Source organism: Cyrtonyx montezumae, unplaced genomic scaffold, assembly GCF_038088225.1.
Source record: "Cyrtonyx montezumae isolate F1298 unplaced genomic scaffold, pur_monq_1.0 scaffold_2, whole genome shotgun sequence".
Taxonomy (NCBI): Eukaryota; Metazoa; Chordata; class Aves; order Galliformes; family Odontophoridae; genus Cyrtonyx; species Cyrtonyx montezumae.
This window is the reverse complement of record NW_027071936.1, coordinates 1,221,181-1,244,988: the sequence shown is the minus strand read 5'-3', so window position 1 is coordinate 1,244,988 and position 23,808 is coordinate 1,221,181. Positions and strand designations below refer to the sequence as shown.

The window sequence follows — 23,808 nt, the reverse complement described above, 5'->3', positions numbered from 1 at the left end:
GAAAAAGACACCCAAGATAAATGCTGGACTAATAGACCCGCACAGAGGCCTGTAGTAAAGAAATGCTTATGTTCCAAGCATTAATATTCCCAGTCAAAATGGGTACTCTCCTACTCTATTTTCAAGCAGCAATGCAAAAAACAAAAACACCAACACTGTAATAATAATAAAGCACTAGAAGAAATAACCAACCTGTTAAAAGGCCAACAGCATTCAGACAAGAACAGAAGCGTTAAATTAGCGTCAAGGACCTATGAAAATAAAGTTCTGAAGCACTTGCACCAATTGTAGTTGAAACCAGAGGGCAAGAAGGAGTAAAACAGGTGGGAAGATTGCAGTGCACTGCAGAAATACAGATTTCCAAGTACAGCAGAAATGCTAAAACGTACTTACAGTGGGATAAGGCCAAGAAAAAATGCAATATGCACTGCACCCTATTAAGAAATTAAGCAGCAAAGAGGGACAGCTTTTACAGGACGATCTTTTTCTGAGCAAGACATGAGATTTGAACACTGTATATAACTGTATAACTAATCTCCATCGTGTTGGTAAGAGAATGGAATGGGCAATTCTGCCCAGTTTCAGCCAACATTTACTGAGTAAACTCTGAAATGCCTCACTACTCGTTTGAACATACAACTTATGTGATGACTCAACCAAAACTGTTGCATGATAGTCAAAAAAGCAATACTTACATGCTGTGTTTATTGGTTTAAACAAATCACATCAGGACATTAAAAAGAGATAAAGAGATTCTTCCAGGCAGAGAAAATCAACTTGCTTCAGGTTCAAATGACTGAAAAAAGCTTTATCTGTTATGTTAATTCAGTTATTGTAATAGGCTTACAAAGTAAAACATTAAGATGCCCTTGTTTAGCAATAAAATGCAATGTAGACAAAGTAGATAGGGAAAGAACTAATGTAAGTGATTCTGCTCTTTATTTTGGTCTGCTTCCTCTGCGTAATTACTGGAAGTTGGAACATAAAACAGTATTTACGTAAAAGCTCCTGCCACTGTTCTGTACTTTATCCTTGAATATCCATCAAACTTCTCAATGTAGCTTTTTTTTCCCCCCTTCTTCTTTAGGTATTCGCCGTATGGCATTTTGAAGAGCTTGCAGTTCACTGTTATAATCTTCCTATGCTAAAAGAAAAGATGGAGCACAACAGAAAGATCAGTCCTACACACATGCAGGTTGTTCTCATCTTTTACCTTGCTGTCGCTGAAAGCAGTAGCACCACTCATTGTTAGATATCAAGCTATCCTTGTACGTGTCACAGGAATTGAAGAACGCCCTTGTGCATGGCTCATTCTTGTCAAGGTAAATGCTTCCAAGTTCTGACTGGTCCAGCAACAGGTCGTAGTTCGTATCAAGCCTGTTAAACATCCAGCCCAGGGAGTCTTTGCAAATGGGCAAAATGCTGGTATCAAATCCTAGGAGCCAAAAAGAAAGAAAAAATCAGATAACAGGAGGGGCAAAGCAGTTGCTGAGTTCAGCCACCACAACAGCATGCTGAAGCATGGAAACTGCTCCAGCAGTACAAAGATACAGTACGTAAGCAGTGTATTCCGTTCCTTCATTTAAAAAGCCACTAACTTAATCCACTTAACATAAATCCCATCATCAACGTCAAAGCCGTTAGAAATATCAGCCTTCTTGTCAAATACAGCACCTATAGCACGTGCAGTGTGCACAGTAATGAACCAACTAGCATGATTTCCTGGAAAAAAATACTTGTGGAGGAATTTTAGTGATGCTATACATCAGGAGAGTGAAGCAAAGCTGAAGTGGCTTGCAAAGTTTGCAAAACTAAGGAAAGAATAAACAGCAAGCAACTTACTGGAGCACATCTGTTACTTCCTATAACATACATTCAGCTGAATGAAAAAGGAACCTCATACTGTCTCAGCAGTGCCTAGAAAGTAATGACATCCTAGCTTGATCTGATGCACTGTACATCTCAGGGAGGCCATGCAAAAGGGGACTTGTAAGAGCAGCCTGTTTCCAGTATAAGATCTTCCTGTACAGCTTCCTTAAACTTCTCCTTGGTAACAAGGCCATCAGGAAGAGGCTGAATTAATTATTCCTGCAGCCAGATCTCAGATTTCATGTACTCTACCAGCTGTACAGTACAAGCAGACTTGCATAGGGAGGGGAAATTCATGCACTGACAGGCCTCTCAGATCACGTCCAACCATATAAGAAACATACCATTTCCTATCCTGCCCTTTGTGTACCCGTGTGAGGGAGGAATTGTTCTTTGTGCTCTTAAAAGTTGTCTGATTTTGGCATTCTCACAAGCTCACCAGACTGTAAGAACAGTTACAGAAAAAGAGCAACCACGAGGAGGAGACAGAATAAGATGCTAGCTAGAATGTGGTGGGGAGACAACAGTCACTCCAATCAAGGATGAATAACCATGCAGAAATGTACATCAGTATGTGGGATGTGAAGCATCAATCTAGTGAAAGAGGTATCACTTTCAGGTCTGGGACACCGTACACGTGGTCCACACCAGAAGAATAAATCCACTGAAGTACACCTTAAGGATACTGTCTTCTAGGATACTAGAAGCAAGCGTTACGTATGTAATTAAATCTTCTAAGGAAAAAAAGATTATATTCTGGAGTTTTTTTCCATTAACAAGCAATTTCAGTTCCTCCTCTGCTCCAACTCCTCAAAATTTTCTCTCTCCTATATTTTCTCTCATTTATATTTTAATAAAGTGTCCAGTAGTGATGTCCCTTTAGCTTTCCAAGAAGATTCTGTGCATCTAACTTCTTAGGTTAATTCAGAGCCTGAAAAAAAGTTGAAAACAAGCTGCCCACCTACTCCAGAGTCATTACACCACACAGAGATCATTACCCAAGTTTCAAGTCCATAACACCTGCTCTCAAAGATTATTACTATGTTGATGCCAAACTCTTGGTTCAGTGCTTAAGACCCTTCAAGCAACTGGGAAAACTTAAGATGCTCAGAAGAGCTTTCGTACTGCAGTCATGTTCCTCCTCTACAGCGCTGAGAAATTTAAACATCTCTCATTCTCAAAGCTGGCAGACTTCAGAAAACAGTCAGCAAAGCACTTAAGAACACCCAGAGTGAAACACCTGCTGATGTGGTTTGACGGAAGGAGCATTACCACTAAGTGACCCAGAACTAAGGCATAAATTGCTCCGAATCACAGACTACACACGTTATCACTGTGAGAGCCAACTGGAATGCCATTCTTACACAGTTTCTGCAGTTGTGACACAAAGCAAAGTGAAGAAAGCAAAGAGGAAGAATTAGCACAGTGAAAGGATATTAATTTATTCCTGTTGATGCTCCAGAATAGCATACTGAGGAGAGCAAAATTGCTGCTCAGATGTCTGAATTAGTGGAAAAACTCTCTCGTTTTAAGCATTTATTTGAAATCTATTTCCATATATGATAATGAAGTGGGCTTTTATGTAGCTATTTCTGAACATTGTGTAAATCTAGTAAAAGTGAACAAAAGAAGTATTAAGGGATTAGCTTTATTTCATCTAATGCATATACTGCTAAAGAACTTGATTTAGAAAAATGTGAAGTACCAGCATAAGCTCCTTTTCCCAGCCAAAACAATCCTGGGGAAAATATTATTGAGAAACATACCTCACTCATGTTTTGGATGCTAATGTTTAAGCCATTATATAGAAAGGAACCAACAAAAATGATCCTGTGTTTCTGATCATTTTTCAGGAGAAAACTCGCAATAATCATAAACAGCTTTTCAATGTCAAAATATTATTTGCTTGGTTATTAGGCTCACACAGAGTGCTACGTGAAGTTGTTTGTATGTGCCAAGGGAAGGAGAAGGCGTGATTCTTGGCACTGCTGATGGTTGTGTATCACATACAGGTTAGCAGAGGACTTCACATTATCTCACAGCTGAGACCTACACTGCACCAAGCTGGCCACAAGTTTTCCTTCCCAGCGTAGTGTTACTGGAACATACGTGAGCAAGGACTAAGTTTAGGGGAAGCAGGGCAGATGAGAAGGCTTTCTGTCACATCTGCTGTTCACAAACATGCTGAGCTAGCTGAGACTCACCTGGCACCAAGAGACAGCATTAGGCACACGCTCTCTGTAGCCTAAAAGGTAATATATTCCCAATGACTGCAATTACACAGGTGGGAGCAGAGCCAGGATTCAAGTAGGACAACTGGGAAGGTACCAAAGACACCTGATGTACCTGGGATAACTGACTCATTTTACATCAAAACGTGGATGGAAAAGAGACAGAGCACAGATACCTCCAAGCAGGTATCTGAAATGGTGGATTTTATTTGTGATTTTCTATATGAAATTAGTCAGCTCTTGCTTTGAGCTTTTAGAGTATTTGGCAGTTGTAGTGCAATAATATCTCTCCATGCTAGCTACAGATGAGCCTAATTTCCTTTCTTTTTTGCTGCTGCTACTTACAAAGTTATTTGAATCTAAATAACCAAAGTAATTACCAAGCACTCAGAATGTCCTCTATTATCTGGCCTCTGCTCTTTCAGTTATATATACATATTAGAAATAGACTGTCTGCTAACAGAAATATTTATGGGACTATGGGTTTTGGTTTTTAACGCTTTACATTTGATCCATTAATTCCATAGAGTTTTATCACACAAAATTAATACAGAAACAGATTAAATCTTGAAATAGATGAGTAAAATCTCACCTAATTTCTCAGCTACTTGCCTCCCCATCCCCAAGGGAATATCAGAAAGAGTATTACAGTGGAATAAGGGTAAATTATCAGTCTGATCCTACTTATGCCATCTAGCTAAATTGTAAACAGCAAAAGGGAAAAGGGAAACTTTAAATTCCTACGCAGCACTTATAGAAACAATACTGGTAGGGACACACAATCTGAGTGCCTTTGAGCACAAAAGGCATTTTGGAAATAAAATTCTATCAATTACTAGAAACATTCCAGCTTGCATAACTAATAAGATGCAGATTAAAAAAGAAACAACTGTAACTGCTGGTACAAACACAGCATTGTGGGTACTTCACCTTGTTAATTCAAGCCCTAGCTTGAGCTGTCACAAAGAAGTAATCGTGAATGTAACCATCAATGTGAACTATTCAAGAGCTGAAATAAGTCTGAACAGGCCTGAGGGGAAGGGTGCCATGAGAGATTTTTAACTCCCCAGTGGTGATGAACAAGTCCAGGGTTCTGCTAAACACTCAGGACTACGAATGGGGAGGCTGCATTCAGGTAGCTGTTTCTTTTTGCTGTTTTGTGGCTGTTGATATGTATAGTTCCTTCCCTCGTGCAATAAGTGTAAGGTCTCTAATGCACGATTAGTCAGTTCTTTGCATGATTTGTTTCTACACGTAGCTGTCACACACCCCTAAAATAGGGGCTGGACTGTTTAATCCTGACATCATTAGGAATTAAGATGCCTGATATTTCGGACCTACTACGACTTTGGAGACCAGCTTTGGAAAGACCTGATTAGAGCTTATCCAGAGCTTACCTCTTGATGAGCAGGTGTAAGAATTTCTTAGTGGCATCAAAAAGGATATTACTTTCTTACTTGTGTTTCTACAGGGAGAGGGAGACCCAATATTTTCTTCTAAAATATTAGGTGACCACTTGATTTCAAAAACAAACCAACCACTTCAGACACAGAAAATCAGAACTGGTCACGTATAGCAGTTTCCTGGGAAGACAAATGCCATCATTCTCAGCATTCCCCCTCCTCTTTTTTCACCCCAGCCTTTACAGCTGAACATGGCACCACATGATAATGGGTCATCCCTTTGACAAGTCAGGTTCAGCTGTGCAGATTTTGTCCCTTAGCAGCTCCGTGTGCCCTCCCCAGCCCCATGTTGGCAGTGCAGCCTGAGGAGAAATGTTTTGGCTCTGTGCAAGCAAGTTTGCTCTTCATATTAAAGTAGAATTTTAAGGCTTAAAAAACGTAATTTGACTCTCCTCCACAGTAGGACATCAACCATAAAACTACTACTGCACGTTTAGTTGCTACTGAAAATAGATGTTATTATTCTTATATATAAAAATACTGCCAAACAGTTTTCAAGTTCAAAGTGAGCAACATATGTTTGTATAAAGCAACACCACTCTGCTTCATAAATGAGAAACTAACTTCATAAAAGCACAAAGTTACAGCTTTGTACACGTGCCTGTTTAAAGCACGCAAGTAAAAGGGATTTACTATGAAAAAAAACAACAAAAAAAACCCCAACATCACAGAGAACATCAAATAATGTAAGCACAAATCTCTTACTGGTTCTTTCAGGCCTTTGAACAATCCTAGTCTTCTTATTCTGAATTCCACTCTCATGAAGTGCCTTAAACCAGTCTCTCAACCTGTTTGCAACCTCCCTGAATTCCAGGTCACTGCAAACTGAAAAACAAAATGCAAAACGTTAAACTGTTTGCTTTGTTTTTTAATCCTGAGCATGGAAAACAGTACCAACACATATGTTCCAGAGTTTGCTTTCCCCCATAAAACTCACTTCCATTACTTAGCTTGGCCTTCAAAACCCAACTAGGGTTCAGGGAAATAAAATGGTTATTTATTGTGTGTAAAAATATTGACGTGTAAAGACATGGGAAACACACCTAGGAGCTGACAAAACCATTTGTAAATTACTGCAAATAACTGCATGACAGGCCCAGGACAGTCTTACAGAGGTTCATTTCTATGTTAGTGAGCAATACATGAGCAGTACATGTCGGAGATGTACAGAGAGAATGCAGCAACACTCCCCTCGCTTTCCTACACTTTGATCAGAAAGTGCAATGACAAAGAAAGCACACGAGACTAAAGAGACCATCTGAAGCAACAAGAGCAGCGCAGCAGACAGCAAGAGGTAGGCAGCAGACTGGCCTGTTAGTGGCCACGAGACACTGGACAATGCCCTCAATAACACGCTTTAATGCTGGGGTAGCCCTGCAGCAGACAGTTTGACCTCACGATCTTTGTAGGTCCATCCCAACAGAACTATTCCATATAGTTCCTGATCAAAATAAAGAATGAGAAAATTATAATCTTGTTGTGGTTAATTTTGCAGATCCTGGTATCCTGATGATAGGAACTGATCATCGTCAGAAATCAAGGCAATGCAAAACAAGCTGATTATAAACTGTCATCTGATTATTTTACACCCCACAGCTACTCAAGTGCTGGAGTCAGCTCTCAAACACGGCAGGTAATCACATTTACCCTATTATCAATTTAAATGCAGAGTGAATTTTCAGTTTATAACACTTCTAATAAGTCAAGTAAAAGCAGATGTCTTCTGTAAGAGAAATGTCCATGAGAGATGCAGCAGGGCTACAGTGCTATGGACAATTAATAATTCACATGGACATACCATGCTCTTATTAAGGATTTAAAGGATTTTATCAAAAGATCTCATTTTAGTATTTGATTATCACAGCTTTTTATTAACAAACATTAATTAACATCTCAGAAGAAGAGCAAAGCGTTTCAGAAATATAAAACAATCTTTTAAAAATAATATATATTTTTATATCATGCTAACTGGGGGAAATTAAAGGCCAAGACTAACTAATAGAATAGCCCAGGTTGGAAGAGACCTCAAAAGACCATCAGATCCAACACAGTGTAGTAGTTGAAGAAAACAGATCCTTAGAGTAGGGCAGCGACTTCTGTAATTGGAGATTTTCATGTCCCTTTGGGGGAAAGAGTATCAGCCATACAGGCACGGACAAATTGAAGGTTCTTACTAATTTCTAAAAGCACTTAGTCACATTTCAAATCGCCGTTCCCATTTCTATGTCTTAAGGTTCTACATAAGAACCATTCTAAGACTCCCACTCAAAATCAAATCAGTGTTTTCTTCAGCTTTCCAAGAACATTGTTAAAAGAGAGAGACTTACAAAAAGAAGAGTCAATGAAGTAGCTTTCTGTAGGTCTTGAGAACATCAAGACATTTATCACAAATGCAACTCTTTTTCACAGCACTTGGGCTGCCCAAAATAACCCTAAGCAATGCTTATTTAAAATCTTTAAGTTGGAAAAGAAATCAAATACAAATCAGGTACAGTTACTGAAAACGTCTACAGTGCTTTTGGTTTTTATTTGCATCCTGTCTCAGTACAGTACAGTCACAGTACTCCAACTTAATCGTGAGGATTATCGTGAATGAACTTTGCTCTCTCTAGGAGGGAGGATCGGCCTAATGCTTTGTTCACTGAAACACTGCAATGAAATGGGCTTGCTCAAGGTTAGGCTACATGATGAAGAGCTCTCATCAATGCATTCTAGAGGAAGACTTTCTGTCCCGGTGATCCACTTCCAAAGATACATACTGCTGAAATCATTGTGTGCAATGGCACGTGCTGATTTAAAACAGGTCAAGATGAGGTAATTCAGATTTATGCAGACTATTATTTCACCTGATAGACTGGGGAAACCAATCTTTAATGGTGAAAGACAGACAGCAGAGGTTGTAGAAGGTTAGACAGCAATCAGAAAATGCATATTAAATCACACAGATTCACTCAGGAACCTACCAGGAGGTACTTCTGTTTTTGCCTAATGTCAATGCAAGGCATTCCTGCTATTACAGTCAATCCTAGCAGCCACTAAGAGAATTAGTATGAGGTAAAATGAAGCCACCAACTCAGGGACTACCGGAGTCTCCTGTCATCTGAAGTATTAAAAACTGACTGAATTTTAAAAACAACTTACATATCTAAGCAAAACCATGAAGGGATCTGAAAACTTTCAAGGTACTCAGTGCAGAAATATCTTTGTAATGAGTATTCTTTAAATGTTACGTGGAACCAGCTGTTCCATTTGTTTTCACATACAGTAAATTTGTGTGGGCATCTGAACATAATTTACTGATTGGAACTTGAATATCTGAAAATACTTTCTTTCACTGCCTTCAACTCAAGCCAACTGCTGAAGAATTAAAACCAGTGCTAACGAGAGCTATAAACACACGCAGAACACATTTTAGGACTAAAGCAGTGAATTGAAATCCCTAACATAGTTAAACCAGATTTAAGCCTTCTGACACAGCAGAGAATAAGGTATTTTAACAGTGTGTAAATGAATAGATAGACACACGTATACAAGATTTTCTGTAATTCAACAAACATAAATCACTGTCATATTGAAAAATTCACACTGAAATTTTGCTGGATTATGGATAAACTTCTGTTAAGGGTCAAAAAGCAATGCGGATGAAAAATATGATAGATACACCCCACATTACTGGCATCATTCACAACAGGACATGGCACCATGACGTTGGAGACAGAACTCATACCTCCATTTCCTTTAGGAAGATGCACTTCCACCTGCATTTTCAGCAGCTTACCTTGGTTACAAAGTCAATTTGAAGAACAGAACACCTCACAGTCCCATGTATATAACCAGAACTTTACCAAAAAACGTTGTAGACTGAAAAACTTCATATACCTCTCTGTTTTTAAAAGACGATGGAGGTTATTAGCCATCTGTTACCTCTAGGGCCCACGATTTAAGAAGATACCTTGAAACTAACGAATAAAGGCATTCTGATTTCCTTACTATTTAACTCAACATAATGAATTTTCTACTTCAGTTAGCCTGTGTTATGAGATAATTAATATAAATGCTTCAGATACCGTATCAGGGAACTGCAGCTGCTTATTCCTAGGGCCTCAAATTAATGTTCCATACAGACATTCTGCTCATGATTAATGTCTCATAAAATTTAAAACGATTTCAATTAAATTGCAATTTCAGAAAATAAAACTTACATTTTTGTTTCCTCACGGTTTTAAAGTCTGCTCAAATTTAAATACAGTGACCACTTCCAAGTGCAGGAAAAACAGCAGTAACACATGGTATTTACATATTAAGGCACTCTTTTCAACTTCAACAAGATCTAGGCTGTGTGGGTTATGAAAGACAGTAACAGTGATGGCAGTACGTGACATCACAGGTTTATCTAGCTCAGTACAACACACTGAGCACGTAACATTTACCTCATCTCTAACCACTTGTACATAAGGGCTTTCTTATGGGAGATAGGAATTTTTGTATCCAGCAAAAGCCCAGAAAGACTTTAATTCCATAAATAGCAAGCTTTCTAGCAAAGCTGCATGTGTACATGGCCATTTAAAGATGACAAGCAATTTTTCTGTAATACACTTTGAGCTTTAAGTCACATTTGATGTTACACGCTAAGCCACATATTTCTCAGTTCATGACCCTAAAAGTGTGAGGTCAAAGGGTATTTTTCCTCTCGTGTCAAACCTTTCTTAGATTTGCCAGTGACAAAAATATTAGCAGCAAGATGGCCTTGTGCCATAGTTTGGCACAAACTGGTGCACTTTTCCTCTGCTTGCTTCATTTAAAAATAAAAGAGTGGAGTGTGCTTTCTGATGTAGTTTTTCTGAGCTACCACGATACCCTACTCCCTTGCCAAACAACCTGCTTTCAGTCCTCCCACTTCTGTGGTTAACTCTTCAGGAAGAAGTTAACTCAATAACAGTACATTAATGGTCTCTTGAGGTATCTTTTAACATTCTTTCACTGTGCATGTAAAAATACTTCAAAATTAACTTCAGAAAAGAACATACAGGGAAAAAAAAGCAATAGTTGGACTCTATGATCTATAGAGGCTCTACAATTGTAGGCTTCCCAAGCTCTACAATTCTGTGATGTGGTGATAATCCCTTTAGGACGGGGTAAACCGTTACAAACTTCCATCTCCATCTGAACTCAGCTACGGTGACAATGCCATTGAAAAGTCACAACAGAAAAAGCCCACTTCCCACCAAAAGCTAGGTGATTTCAAAGGAGAAATGTTTAATAAAACAGGAAATAAAATGTTTAATAAAACAGGAATTTACAGTACATCTCTACTATAAACAAGACAAGTAACGCTAACATCTTTGATGGGGACTATTATTATTAATATATACGTATAAACACAGGATTTCTGTGACCTTTTTAACCAATGGCAAACACACAATTCTTTTCTTCTACAAACCACATTTCAACTCTAACAAATCCTAGTACTTTCCAAAGCCACTTGATTTTAGGGGGTAGTTATGTTTTAATGCTGAGTGCTCCTCATTAGTATTCATCATACATTTATTAGTAGCATCCTAACGGTGTCACCGTGCTAATGAGCCAAAGCTTATGGTTTCATACAACTGAGCAAGTGCTGACGCTTGCACAGAAAGTGACTACAGCTCCTGATCCTGCACTATCAGCAGGAACAAGAGTTAAAACACACAGTGCAGTTAATAACATGGATCTGTGTGCCTTCAGGGCTGAAACCAGCTTTTTTGCTTTTCATGAAGTCTGTGATGTTTTATTTAGTGGGTTCCTGATACGTGAGGTAGTCTCTATCTGGGATATAAAGTTAAGATAGCAGGACAGAAAAATAAAAGTCATACTGTAACTCATGAAGCAGAAAAAAAAGCATCACAGTTGGGTAATTACAATAATCAAGCCACAGAATATCTAACTGTTTTGTTAGTGCATGTTTTCATCGTGCTGATTCATCACAACACACCATTTTTATCTTTCCCTTTTCCAAAAAGAAAATTTGCCTTCATGACTGTGAAACTGATGAGGATATAAAAACACATATCGAAGCAGATTTAGACGACTTAGACAAGCACGCTCTCTAAAGCAGATATTACTATTAAAAGCAGAATGTTTAATTGCAAACCTCACTTGAAATATATTAGAAGATCTCAGTTTTACACTAAGCTGTTTAGACAAAAGTTTTCAAAGCACTTAAGGGAGAGCTGCATGTAGCACCTTGCTGCTTTCCGTCTGATTCAGACTCAAGTCATTTTTATGGCATTCTGTTCCCTTCTTAGTAATGAAATATTAATATTTAAGCACTTCAGCAGCCATACTTTAATTACAAAATCAATATTGCTATCCTCACTCAGAACACCATTGAACCACCACCCCATGAGTTTCCTATCGATCTCCTGATCACCCAATAAGCTCAGTCGTGATGACAGCACACAACAGCTTGGCAGTAGGCTGCACAACTGGCACCCTGAGTTTCAGCTTCCTAAAAAAAGCGGGAGGGGCAAATAACCTAGTTTAAAATAACTATCTTGTAGAGAAAGTATTTTTCTGGCAGTTGTTTCCCATTGATATGCAATGAATCACTTTTAAAAGCAACTGCACATTGATGGTATAAAAATAGTATCGGTGAGAAAACATTAGAATCACATCAGTAATTGAGGCACAAACACTGCAGCACGTTGTTAGTTTATTCATGCACTGCATGAACAGAAAGATAATGCTGATCCAGATACTTAGCATATGATCCACATCTCTTTGGTTATTTATTCTCAATAGAATTATTGTGACACGCTTCTAAAGCCTTTAATGTATCTTAAGACTGACACCGCCCCTTCATTTGCATAATTGAGGCAATTATAGCCACTATCATTAAATGCAACACCATATTAATGGTCTGAACCACATTGAAGCTTCTAGTTCTATAATCCATCAATGCTGGCTGGCATAGAGCAAAAAAAGAAGATAAGGAACATATCCTAAATAAAGCTTATGACTGCTGAAAATAATTTAATAGAGATTGTGCAGCACAGGCTAAACTTCCCTAACAATCTGGACACGTTTGGGGGACCTCTAATACTGAGATTGCTCATCAAATGCTTAATGACCTACATAACAGTTAATAATTATCAAACAGAAAATTAAGCAGCATTAATATCCTCTTACATTGTGATGGCTTGTCTGTCTCTTTCTTAAAATTGCAGCAGCACATACAAACAGTGCACTTGGTTACAAACCCACAGCATAACAAAGTCAAAACTTTCACCTTTTTCAAAGACATATTCACCACGAGATTTCCCTTTTTAATTTATACTGTGAAAAAAGAGGAAAGTTTAAAAATGCTAAAAATATAATAAATAAACCAGACTTTCCCCATAGATCAGTTTAAAGCAACCTATAGAGATGTTTTCCTTTGTGAAAAGTGTATGAATGGAGCACTGAAAGAAGGCAAGCATGACTAATTACTCATCTTGGACATAATAAGTCTTGACCTCAGAAGGATTAGAGTGCCTAAATGGTTCTGTCTCATCAGCCACAAAAAAAAAAACCGAGGCAATAAATGCTAAGCCCCACGTGCTCTGTGCACTCGAAGTGTGTTAGCTCACTCTCACTTACCTATTTGGAATGAGACAAATACTCTCAAATAAGGTGAAGTTCGGGTCCAAAATCACTCCCTGTGGTGGACAAGGTCACAAGGTAACTCAAGCAATGCTTGCGTCCTCAAACAAACACATCTTTTGCCAAAGCCCATCCAGAACATACATGCTGTTTGTATCCACGATCTCAAAGACCCCCAGGGTGAACAGAGCACCTCAAGCAAATTTAACTCATGTGTCTGAACTGTTGCCACTGTGTATACCCAAAACTGGTAAGAAAGACTCCTCCCATTTATTGTGCAAATTCTTCCCAGGCAGTTAAAAACTGAGAGCAATTTCTCCATTACGAACAGCACACTCCAGTACTTCTTTTCATAGGAAATAAAATTCCTTTTGTATTTTCTGGAACAGGTAAGGCAGTGTTTAGTTTGATGCTAAAACTAGAAATACTTTAAAACGTACTGATTTATTTCTAAGCAAATCCCAACCACTACAACATAGCAGTAAAAAGTATTACAATGCCTCACCAGCCTCTCAGCCATTTATCTGAACAGGCATTTTTCTCACATGTGAACTTTGGTAGTGAAATTTGAATCCTGACCACGCGGCATGAACTTCTTCACCTTTCTGAAGGCCATTCTGCTTACTGTCTTTTACCAATGGCTTCTCCTGGCTACTTATAACTGAGCACTGATAGTATGAGGCCTAACTGGTCCAAAATACAGTGTTGTGGATACAGATTTGATTCTATTGATAGCTTGGTGTTAATGCTAAAGAAGAACAGCCAATAAAAACACCTTATTTTTAACTTTCAAGGGCAGCTAGTGAAAAGCAGAGATTAAGGAGTTAACTAAGTCACTAAACAAAGCTGAACTACCAAGGTAGACAAATTTGTGCCATTTTTACAGAAGCTTTTTGGCTTTCCTTTTTAACTCATGCTACATGAGAGAAGAAAAACTAAACACTCCATTATGGTCCTAGAAGATTTCATTGAGAAGCATGCTCCTAAGAATATCTTGGTTTGTTAGAACGTCTCACTGCAGTTTTTCAATTACATGTAATAAAAAGTGTAGCATCACGTCAGCTGCCTCCTAATGAGAACCATTTCAACACATGCTCTAAAAACAGAAAATGTAATGGGCTTCAACTCCATTTGTCCTGTTCATTGAATAAATACTGCCTGAGAATATGAGTATGCTGCTGTAAAGAGATAGATTTTGCATTTCATCAAAAATCTCAAATAGCAAAACCAAAAGGACACAAACAACTTATTGTTCTTGCCATCTTCCACTTCCTTAGTGACAATTTAGAATGACAAAAGGAGGTATTTCTGTATCAAGATAGTGGCCATTGTTCTCATCCATTGGACTGAAGGTCTAGCAAAAACACTGTCTTCCATAATGAGTAAAGGAAAGGCCTCGAACTGCCTCAGAGTAAAAAAATCATAGGAAGCATCTTGAGCCAAAAATAGGGCCTAGATACTGCCAAGAGGAAACTTCCTCGGACATATAAAAAGCAGAGAGTGCTTGTCAAAGAGCACTTCCTGTTTTCTGGCTGTGTTTAAACACTGGGGGGAAAAAAAACTTCTGAGGAACTTGCAGAAATGAAGACCAGGAGATTCCAACACAGTGAAACCCCTACGTGCACATCTGCACAAGCCACTGTGACCTGAGAGCCCCAAATCCTGGCACATATTTCAACAGGATCAGGGTGAAAGTGGGACGTGTGGAGAAGGATCAGCCTGGAAAAGATTGAGCCCTGCAAATTCTTCCTTCCTTCTCTTGATTAACACCTCTGTCACTAAGTGATGGCACTCCATCCTTTCACTCTTTGATTCTGGTTTTCCTTTCTTTCTTGGCTCCCTAACACACTCCACTATTCTGTATCTCACATCTTCCTTTATTTCTCTGTGTGACCCTTTCCTCTAACACCACTTCAAGAGCTCTTCACATTTTCCCCACTCTCAAGGCCATAGACCAAGCTTTCAGAAAAGCTTGCATGCCCTCACTTGCCTCATACATTGAGCAGAGAGAGAGACTACATAAACTTCAGAGTTCCCATTCAACTTAAGGGTTTGGTATGATTTTATGATTAGATTCGTACACACATTGAAAAATGATTTTTTTTTTTCTGAATACTGATTTCATTTTGTTTCCCAAAGGAGAATGGCACTTCATATCAAGACTATATTGGGTAACTTTGTAGATATACACAAAGCGGAAGGAAAAAAAAATAAATAGATCAGAACTTCTCAATAGGAATAAATGAAAAAAATGCTTTGGATGGGGATATATTTGAGGATGTCTCCCTTTAAATTATGTCTGAAACTGGAGCACTAATCTTGCTCTGTCTCTTCTGCTATGTCAAATTTCCAAGCCATTCACCGGTGCACCTCCAGCTTACGCTTAATGGAATTCAGTTTAAAGAAAATAATTGGATTCTCTTTCAGCACTTAAAACCAAATTTGTATTCAAGTTACAATAGTGGCTGAAATGTCAGCAGTGATAGTCAGCTCACTTTAGTATTTCTCATGCCTCCTGGCCCTTGGCCTTGTAAAGAAATTATATTCCAATTTCAATGTTCTGGTAAAACACAGCATGTAGAACAGCCCCAATTTTGCTTGCCCTTGACAATCTGTCAGGACAGGATTAGTGCTAATTCCTATACTCACACAGGCTCTTCCTACTTTCTCTTTTACATAACTAAGCATAAGTAATCTCGTTCCCTTGGCAGTATAAATCTTCGAGAAGAGTTCATTCCTACCAGTACTAATTACAAACAAAACAGGTTGCTTTCTATGTTTATGTAGAGGAGTACAAAAAATAGTCTGCTCAAGATAAACTAATATACAAACAAAACCCAGCATCGGGTGAAACTGTTTAAAGCAGAGGCAGCAATGACTTTATTACTTTATTTAGATGAAGGGCAGCGATAAGTTCAACAACTAACATGGAGCATGGCAGGCCTGTTACTCACAGAGATATTCCTCAGCTGATTGTCTAAACTTCACTTCATACTCGCTGTAAATATCCTTACACGTGTGCTGGAAAGCCAGAAATGGCTGCTAGTGCAAATTGTACTAATGCTACACCCCACAGGGTCACACTGACTACATCTGACTGCCTCTTCCACGGGGTTTTAATTTGTGCTGGCAGCAAATAACAGATTACCTTATTTTTCACCATCGCTTCATGAAATTTTATTAGAAAGGCATTAAAAAAAATCCCAAGGCCACGTCATTTGTTCAGAGTTTACAGCACAGGCAAAATTTAATTAGAAGTACTTAATATTATTTAATTACACAATCAGTGATAGTACAGAATGCCACGAGAGGCCTAAAGAGATGTTTCAGGGGAGGTATTTGATCGGCATGCTGACTGTACCCAGCCCAATGCTCACAGTCCTCACGCCTTCTTTCCTTGCTCAAAGAACGTCCATTTATTTAAAGTAGGAGGATAAAAATCAATTTGCTGGCAGCAGCTACAGCTTGTAAAGGAACTGATAACCACTGCTCGATCCAATGGTGCATCAGGCTTAAGAGTTTAGCATAATAAAAAGAATAGTGTTAATGTAAGCTTGAAATACAGTTCTTCTGTATTTAAAAGATCGCTATCAGAAAAAAAAACGTCTTCAAAAATGAATTCTGGTGCTCATCCAGTTGGGATACAGGATACCTGTGCCTCACAGATGTGTGACTAAACGTAAGGAAGAAAAAATAAATACACCTAGCAAAGATCAGTGCTGACCTCCAGTCTTGCTCTTGGCAAATTCAGACCCGGGGCAGCCGAACACACCGTGCTATGATGGCTGTCCTTGAAAGATAAGTACATTTTGTTTTGTTTAACAGCAACATTCCAAAGTCACCTGGGAGTCACTAAAATACTCCACAACTTCTTCCCTCAGCTCCATCAGTGGCTGAGCAGCAGCAGAGCAAAGCGACCAAACGTTTCCACAACCTGATCTCACACATGATTCAAAAAGTAGATAAACTCCCACCCACTTTTCAAATAACTCATTTTTACATGGCAGTCTTCACCAGAAATTCCAGTTGCTATTTGCAATAAGCTCTAACGAGGACTTGAAGTTGCTTTTTTTTCCTCCATCATGCTACCTTCTCTTATGAATTCAGTTGAAAACATTAAGGAGCAGAGAATTTTTTCTTCATCTTAAGTACTGCCACAGATATCGTGTGGAATATTAACAAGTACCAAAAGAGCAATAACACACTAAAATAGCTGTTTGATAATTACAGCGGTGCAGTGAAATACAGTTTCAAAAGAAAATAAAAAGGCCGCCAAATAAAACAAAACTGTTCTTGTTAAAAAATACACAATGATTGTGATCACTGAGCTCTTCTATGAGGAAATCCTTATTTCTTTCTAGAAACGAGCAGTTACCAAGTAGCATCACTCACCTCTCCTGTCGTTTCTGCCTGTGTTTGTGGATTTGTCAGAAGGGCAAGGGCAACGTCCTTCACATTTCACCAAGATTTGTTTTCCTGAGACACAAGCTTGATATTCTAACTTACACTGCAAGAAGAGAGAATGAATGCCATTAACGTGAACTGTCTTTTACAGTGAAAATTACAGCTCCTTAAGTATCTTGAAGGAATCTTTATAGGGTACTTCAATTATTGAAGACACAGGTACAAGGAAAAATGTCTGCAGTCAAGAGTCTGATTGGATAAACGTGTAAAGGCTTTGCTCGCTGACCTGCCCACGGTTTCAAACACAATTCAGACATTAATGCACTTCTGATTTTAGACCTCACTTGAGGGCTGATCGCCATTGAGGAAGGAGCTCATTGGAGATCCCTCCTCTTGGAGTTCTTTCCTGTGTACCTAGTTCCTCACAAACAGGTGGGCATGCCTTCTTCCTGTAACTACAGATTTGTGTACAGAAACACAATTGAATTAGACTGCACTGGTTTTGTTTAGTCGTGCATATAACATAAATAAGGCATCAATATCCTCAGTCCTTAGGAAGGGATTAAGAGGGAGCTATTACAGGATTTATGTCTTATTTTCTACTTTTAAGATAGCAGTAGCCTAGGAAAAAACAGTAACAAGTAAAATAGAAAGTTGTGGCTGATTCAGTTCTAGCAGAAAGTTTTCTGATATAGAAACAGGATTATCTGTATGGCTCTGACCTGTGTATCTACAGCTTCGATTCACAAACCTTGCAAAAATTAATTAAATCTAACCAGGAAATAGAATTTCCTCAAATACATAAAGCTAGTAAAGATCACACACACAGAAAATATTATCGTATTTTGTTGGTCTTTCCAAAACAAGCACACTGTCAAGAAACATACAAACCAAAACAAAAAAAGGTTAACTATTTGACAGTGTTCATGGATAGGGAAAGGAAAAGAGCAAGGTGCTCATGTACAATGCTTTATCCTTGAACAAAGGACTGAAGGTGCCTCGTTAGTCTGATAAAGGACAGATAACCAAAAATTGTAGGAGTCAGAAAAACATTTCAGGTGACTAATATAAATATGAATTTTTTCTTTTTTATGCACCACACAATTTCAGGAAAGAAAACTGAGAATTTGTGACTTACATTCACTGTCACATATTCTGTGTGAGTACGTAACACCAGCTTAATGCAATTACATCGTGAAATGAACAGGATTTCTGGCAAATCCTGAAGTTTTGCCTAAAAATGAGGAAGGGTTGGGGCACACCCTGTAACTCGACAGAAGATGCTGCTGAGAGGCCTGATGAAGTTTCCACTAATATGCATATGGAATGACTTAAGCACAGTTCAGCCCTGTGATACTATAGGACTGTATCAACCTTTAACACTGCTGCACTTGTATAACCTTGTCCCACTGTCGTGCAGATCCCCACCTGAACTTCACCACTCCGAAATACCTTCTGGCACCATTTCCAATATCATATTAGAAGAGTGTGAGCATCTCCAATGTTGCGTGCTTATATAAAGCCACGATCACAGCTCAGTTCTGAATGTGCTACCTTCACTCAACAAAAGCCATGCTTCAAGGACAGCGTGGCTAAAATAATCTTGAATTTGGCCAAAGAAACAGAACACTAACACAGATCTCTTCCAATTGAAAGCTGTATAAATACCACTGCCTTCCTTATGGGAACTGACTCTTAGATTATTTAAAATGCTGGCAATCAAACATGAGGAGCATAAAACAGAGAAACGTATGTTGATGCTTTTTTTTTTGTTTAAGATTTCAGTACTTCCACTTTGCTTCACCCAAATGCTGCTGAAGAAACGAATACACACTTCAAAAGTTCCTCCTGCCAACATCATAGGTTGAAGTATGAGTTTAGCAGCCAATTTTCTTTAAAGGCATCCACTTGCTTTCAAGTACAATGAACGATGCCCTCGTAAGACAGGGTGCAGTGTGATGAAAAACAATGCCTGGCACCTGTCATGGATGCTGATAACTGAGTAAATAAGTGGAAGGTTGGGAAACGACAGTTCCAACTCAGTATTCCCATTCACAGGTCTGCTAGAATTCCACGTGCACTGAACTCAATGGACAAGCATGCAGTACACTCTTCATCTCCAGTAACACAGCAAAATCACAGAGCTTGCACAAGTCAGAAATAAATCAGCTGGCTTTTCCAACAATTTCATAGCAGCAGCTAATGACAACACGAGTTTAATTCTCATTCTAAACTCTTGTGTTTGTTCTCTAAATCAACAGTGCACTGGGATATTACAAAGACAGCTCAGTAAAGGCAGGCTAGATATCCCTCAAAGTTCAACTCAATAAATTGGCAGCAGAGCAAGTAACACACTTAAAACATCCCAGAAATTTATGGCACACAGAATATGAAGACAAAATGAAAAAGAGATGTTCATTACTAGTAGAGAAAGTGTTGGAAACACGACGAAGTCATTCATTTTGTGGTCTTGGGGGGGAAAGATCTGAATATATGAAACAGCAGAAAAACACAGGAACATAACTATGAAGCTCAATATTTCTAATAGAAACAAAATAATTTTAATTTATTCATCCCTAATATTGACTTTCTATATAGGCAAAATATACTACTGTGCATCCTTAAGGGAATTCATCTTTTGTAGTATTCCTTATTTTACCTGCTTTTATCAACAGTTGACTATTTGTGCTATTTTCTCCACAATTCTTTATATGCATGAAAAAAAATCCATTTTACATCTGAGCATATCTAGCTTTTCATTTTCTGGCCTTGATTCTCTGCACTGGGGTTTCAGTACATCTCATTTGTATGTCTGATTTTAGGGTCGTTTCAGCTGTTTGAGATCTTGCATATCCTGTTTCAAGACAGAATAACAGCTATTTCTTATTTGTAAGCACTGTGCAGCATAATGCTTTGAGAACAGATGGAGTGTAAGTACCAGGTCAGGGTCTCCTGGCAGTGAGCTTCAGGAAGAAAAGTTCCTCACTTCTGTACTGTCAAGTTCCCCATTGAAAGATGCAATCTGTTTACTTATAATCTGCCTGTTGGAAAACCTGTTCTGTATTAAACGGACCCAAGGTTCTCCAACATTTGCCTTAAGCAGTTGTTTGGTGAACTTGAGACAAGCAATTAGAATCCATGGGAAGAACAGAATGTACACTGTCTCTCAGCTCAGGCAGCTTTACTGATCTTACAGTAAAGATGAGAGCAGTTACATTTCTGGAACAATTATTATGTACATTATTTTGATGCACATAAGCTCTGTTCTTGTAACTACTCTTACCTAGCTGGAAAGATTAAATGACAGCAGTATGTTTCATTAAGCTGTGCTACCTTCCAATCTGAAGAGCTACCTGTCAGCAACTGCCAAACCGATCTCAGTTTATTCTATGTAAAAAAAACCTAGTTTTGCCCCAAGAAGAAAAAAAGCAGTATTTTCTTATCTGCGGCGTAATAATGGATATTTAGGGGAAATTGAACTGTTACAAATAAAAGAGCAGTATACATTTTTTACAGTGAGTTTGCAAAGAGGAGGATGGTTGGACTAGATGATCTTGTAGGTCCTTTCCAACCTTATGAACCTATGAACCTAAGAATCCCACCTCCTCTCGTATTTGTATGTAAACAAAGTTCCACGGAGATATCACGTACTTCCACACAAACATACTTACCTTTACAATATCCCCAAGTCAATTTCCTGCGACCAACTGTAATTTTCACGTGTGAATGACACTACGTATGCACATACGTGTGGAGGGCTGTGATAAAACCTGTGACTTGGGACAGCTTTTGGACTGAAAGAATGCAGGAAGTCTCTACAGAAAGGAGTATTACGTCAGCATGAATATCACATATAAACCCTGTAAGCCACACCAGAAAGTACAGTCACTTTTTGTATAACCACGCTGTAAGATGATGGCAGAACCAGTTCCAGGTGGTTTTCAGATAAGAGCAGTCAGTGACTTGCAGTCTTTTAAGGCTGCACTGGAAGTAGATTGTCACAAGAGTGCATCATGTACATAGAACTATCTATTCTTTCATTAACAGCTCAGAAGATATCTTACAAAACATGTTAATACATTGGAATAACTTGAGAAGACATGAACATAATAAAAAGACTCATGCTCTAGAAAAAGGCTGAAAATACAGTGTAATTCAATAAGAAAATTGCTGTTCCTCTTTCAAGAGGACACTGTTTGAATGTTAAGAGAAAGTGGCTAGAATTCCTTTCCAAATGGTTAAAAAAAAAAGAACCAAGTGATCGTGTTAAACAACTGCACTAAAGTATAAACAAACAGGACTGCAGCCCACAAAACATAGGAAAAAAAACATTAAATGGGAAACCAGCTCAAGCAGTGAAGACATTCAGTCTTGAGAGAAGAGGATTCATGTAATAGCTGTCAAATAGAAAGTATCTGAAGGTATTTGAAAAGAGTACTGCAATAAAAAGGTTACAAGTAATTGCCTCAAATAGATGCAGGCGAGTTTTAGATTAGATACCAGGAAGACTTTCTGATAATAAAGTGGTGAGATAGTAAAATGAATTGCTGGAAATGTTTATTGAATCTTAGAATCTTTACAACCAGGATTAGGTAAGTCTGTCAGGGATGGATGGCACCTGAGTAGTTTATCTTGCCTTGAGAAAATGGGTCAACCAGACAATGCTTACTGTATGAGAAAGCACAGGACAGCTCTGGTCTCAGTGTCAAGAGACCTGCACAATGCAAAGAAAGAAGGAAACAAGCACGGAGACTGCATAAAACTAAATGAAACTGATATTTATCCTGGTCCAAGGAGGTTTGACAATTTAATTCAGCAAAACTGCACTAAGTCTGTACTTTTGCTTTTCTGGGCTCTTAAAAACCAAATATGATTTGAGAACACACTAAATATTTTCGATCCAACGAAACAAGATGGTACGTAAATTCTTACTGATGCAAAACATGAAAATGATTCTTTAATTGGACAGCCAAATCTTATGAATAATGGCTTTCAGTTATCTGCAAGTCCTCTATCTGTAAAGCACCTTCCTATCACGCAGAGGGACTATGATGAGACAATGTAAACTGGTTACTATTTGCAGACCTCTCAAAGACTAGAGGATAGAGAAATGCTTTTAATAAGAGGAACGTAGTTTAACTGTGTAACTACTGCATAAGAGGAGATGTCAGACTGTGCTGAACAAAGCAGAGACAAAAAATGACTGACTAGATGACGAGATACAAGCTTCTTCTTTGTTTTAAGTGAGGGAAAGGCTTGAAAAAGAAGCAGTAGAAACATAAGGCAAGATTGCATTATATGCCTATTTAAGAAGGAAAACAGTGCTTGCACACAAGGTTTGGCATTTCCCAGTCTATCAACTGGAGTTTTCTCACAGACTTAATTCTATCCATTTTGAGAATACTCAGTGACACGATGATGTATTCTTCTGCAACAATATTGTTTTGTTAGAAATACCTATCAGCTTTTAAACCAACTCATTAAAGCCAACTACTGAAAAACACATGCAACTTCTCTGGCAAGTAAGGAACAGCAGCTCATGCACTAGAGCAGTCTGCAGATACTCCCACCAACTCCTCCTTTTCTTCACCTTCTGCATGGTGGGCAGCTGAGACAGATCTGACACACTAGTATACAAATCACTGACGTGATCTGCCACAGCATTCATCTCGGTCACCTACACTTATTGCATCCATCACACGCCTCAAGCCATGGCAGCACTGCTATTAGTCCTTAGTGCTGAAAATTTGAAGTTAGGTTAGATATGTCAACACACCCCTTCTAGAACATAAATTTGCAGTGTAGGATGGGATATCAAATCTTTCTTTGATGCACTGAGGCATATAAAACTTATAAAAAGGCTTTCTAGAACACTATTCCATTAAATGCTGAGCACTTAGTGAATTACCTTTTAGACAGCATGTAACTCACACTTCTGTAAAAACGTCTCACCTTTGAAAGATAACTGTCACTTGTAATTGTACCTTATACGAATAATGAGAGCTCTTTAGATGTCCCTGGCTTTTCTGTGTATTTAAAATTAAATAGGTTGTGCAATTCTGTGACACAGAGTGGCTAAGAAGGATGAATTTGAATATTTGCACATTGCAGTTCTTCTTCACTTGTTTTCTAGAGGAACATAGATGGGTGGTAGGGGATTTTAGTACCCATGCAGTTAACAGGATCTCTTGCTGGAGTACAGCAAAGAAAGCTGCTGAAGA

The 23,808-nt window shown here is 38.5% G+C and overlaps 1 protein-coding gene across 1 annotated transcript in view; it reads right to left on the bottom strand.

The window, feature by feature from the left end:
- Positions 1-23,808, bottom strand: part of SPOCK3 (SPARC (osteonectin), cwcv and kazal like domains proteoglycan 3) — a 95,668-nt gene that overhangs the window by 5,753 nt on the left and 66,107 nt on the right. Inside the window, exons 6-8 of the mRNA XM_065736211.1 lie at positions 17,576-17,690; positions 6,269-6,388; positions 1,214-1,435 (exon numbers count right to left, since the gene is read on the bottom strand). Coding sequence (XP_065592283.1) covers positions 1,214-1,435; positions 6,269-6,388; positions 17,576-17,690 — 457 coding nt within the window. The remainder of the gene's footprint in view (positions 1-1,213; positions 1,436-6,268; positions 6,389-17,575; positions 17,691-23,808) is intronic.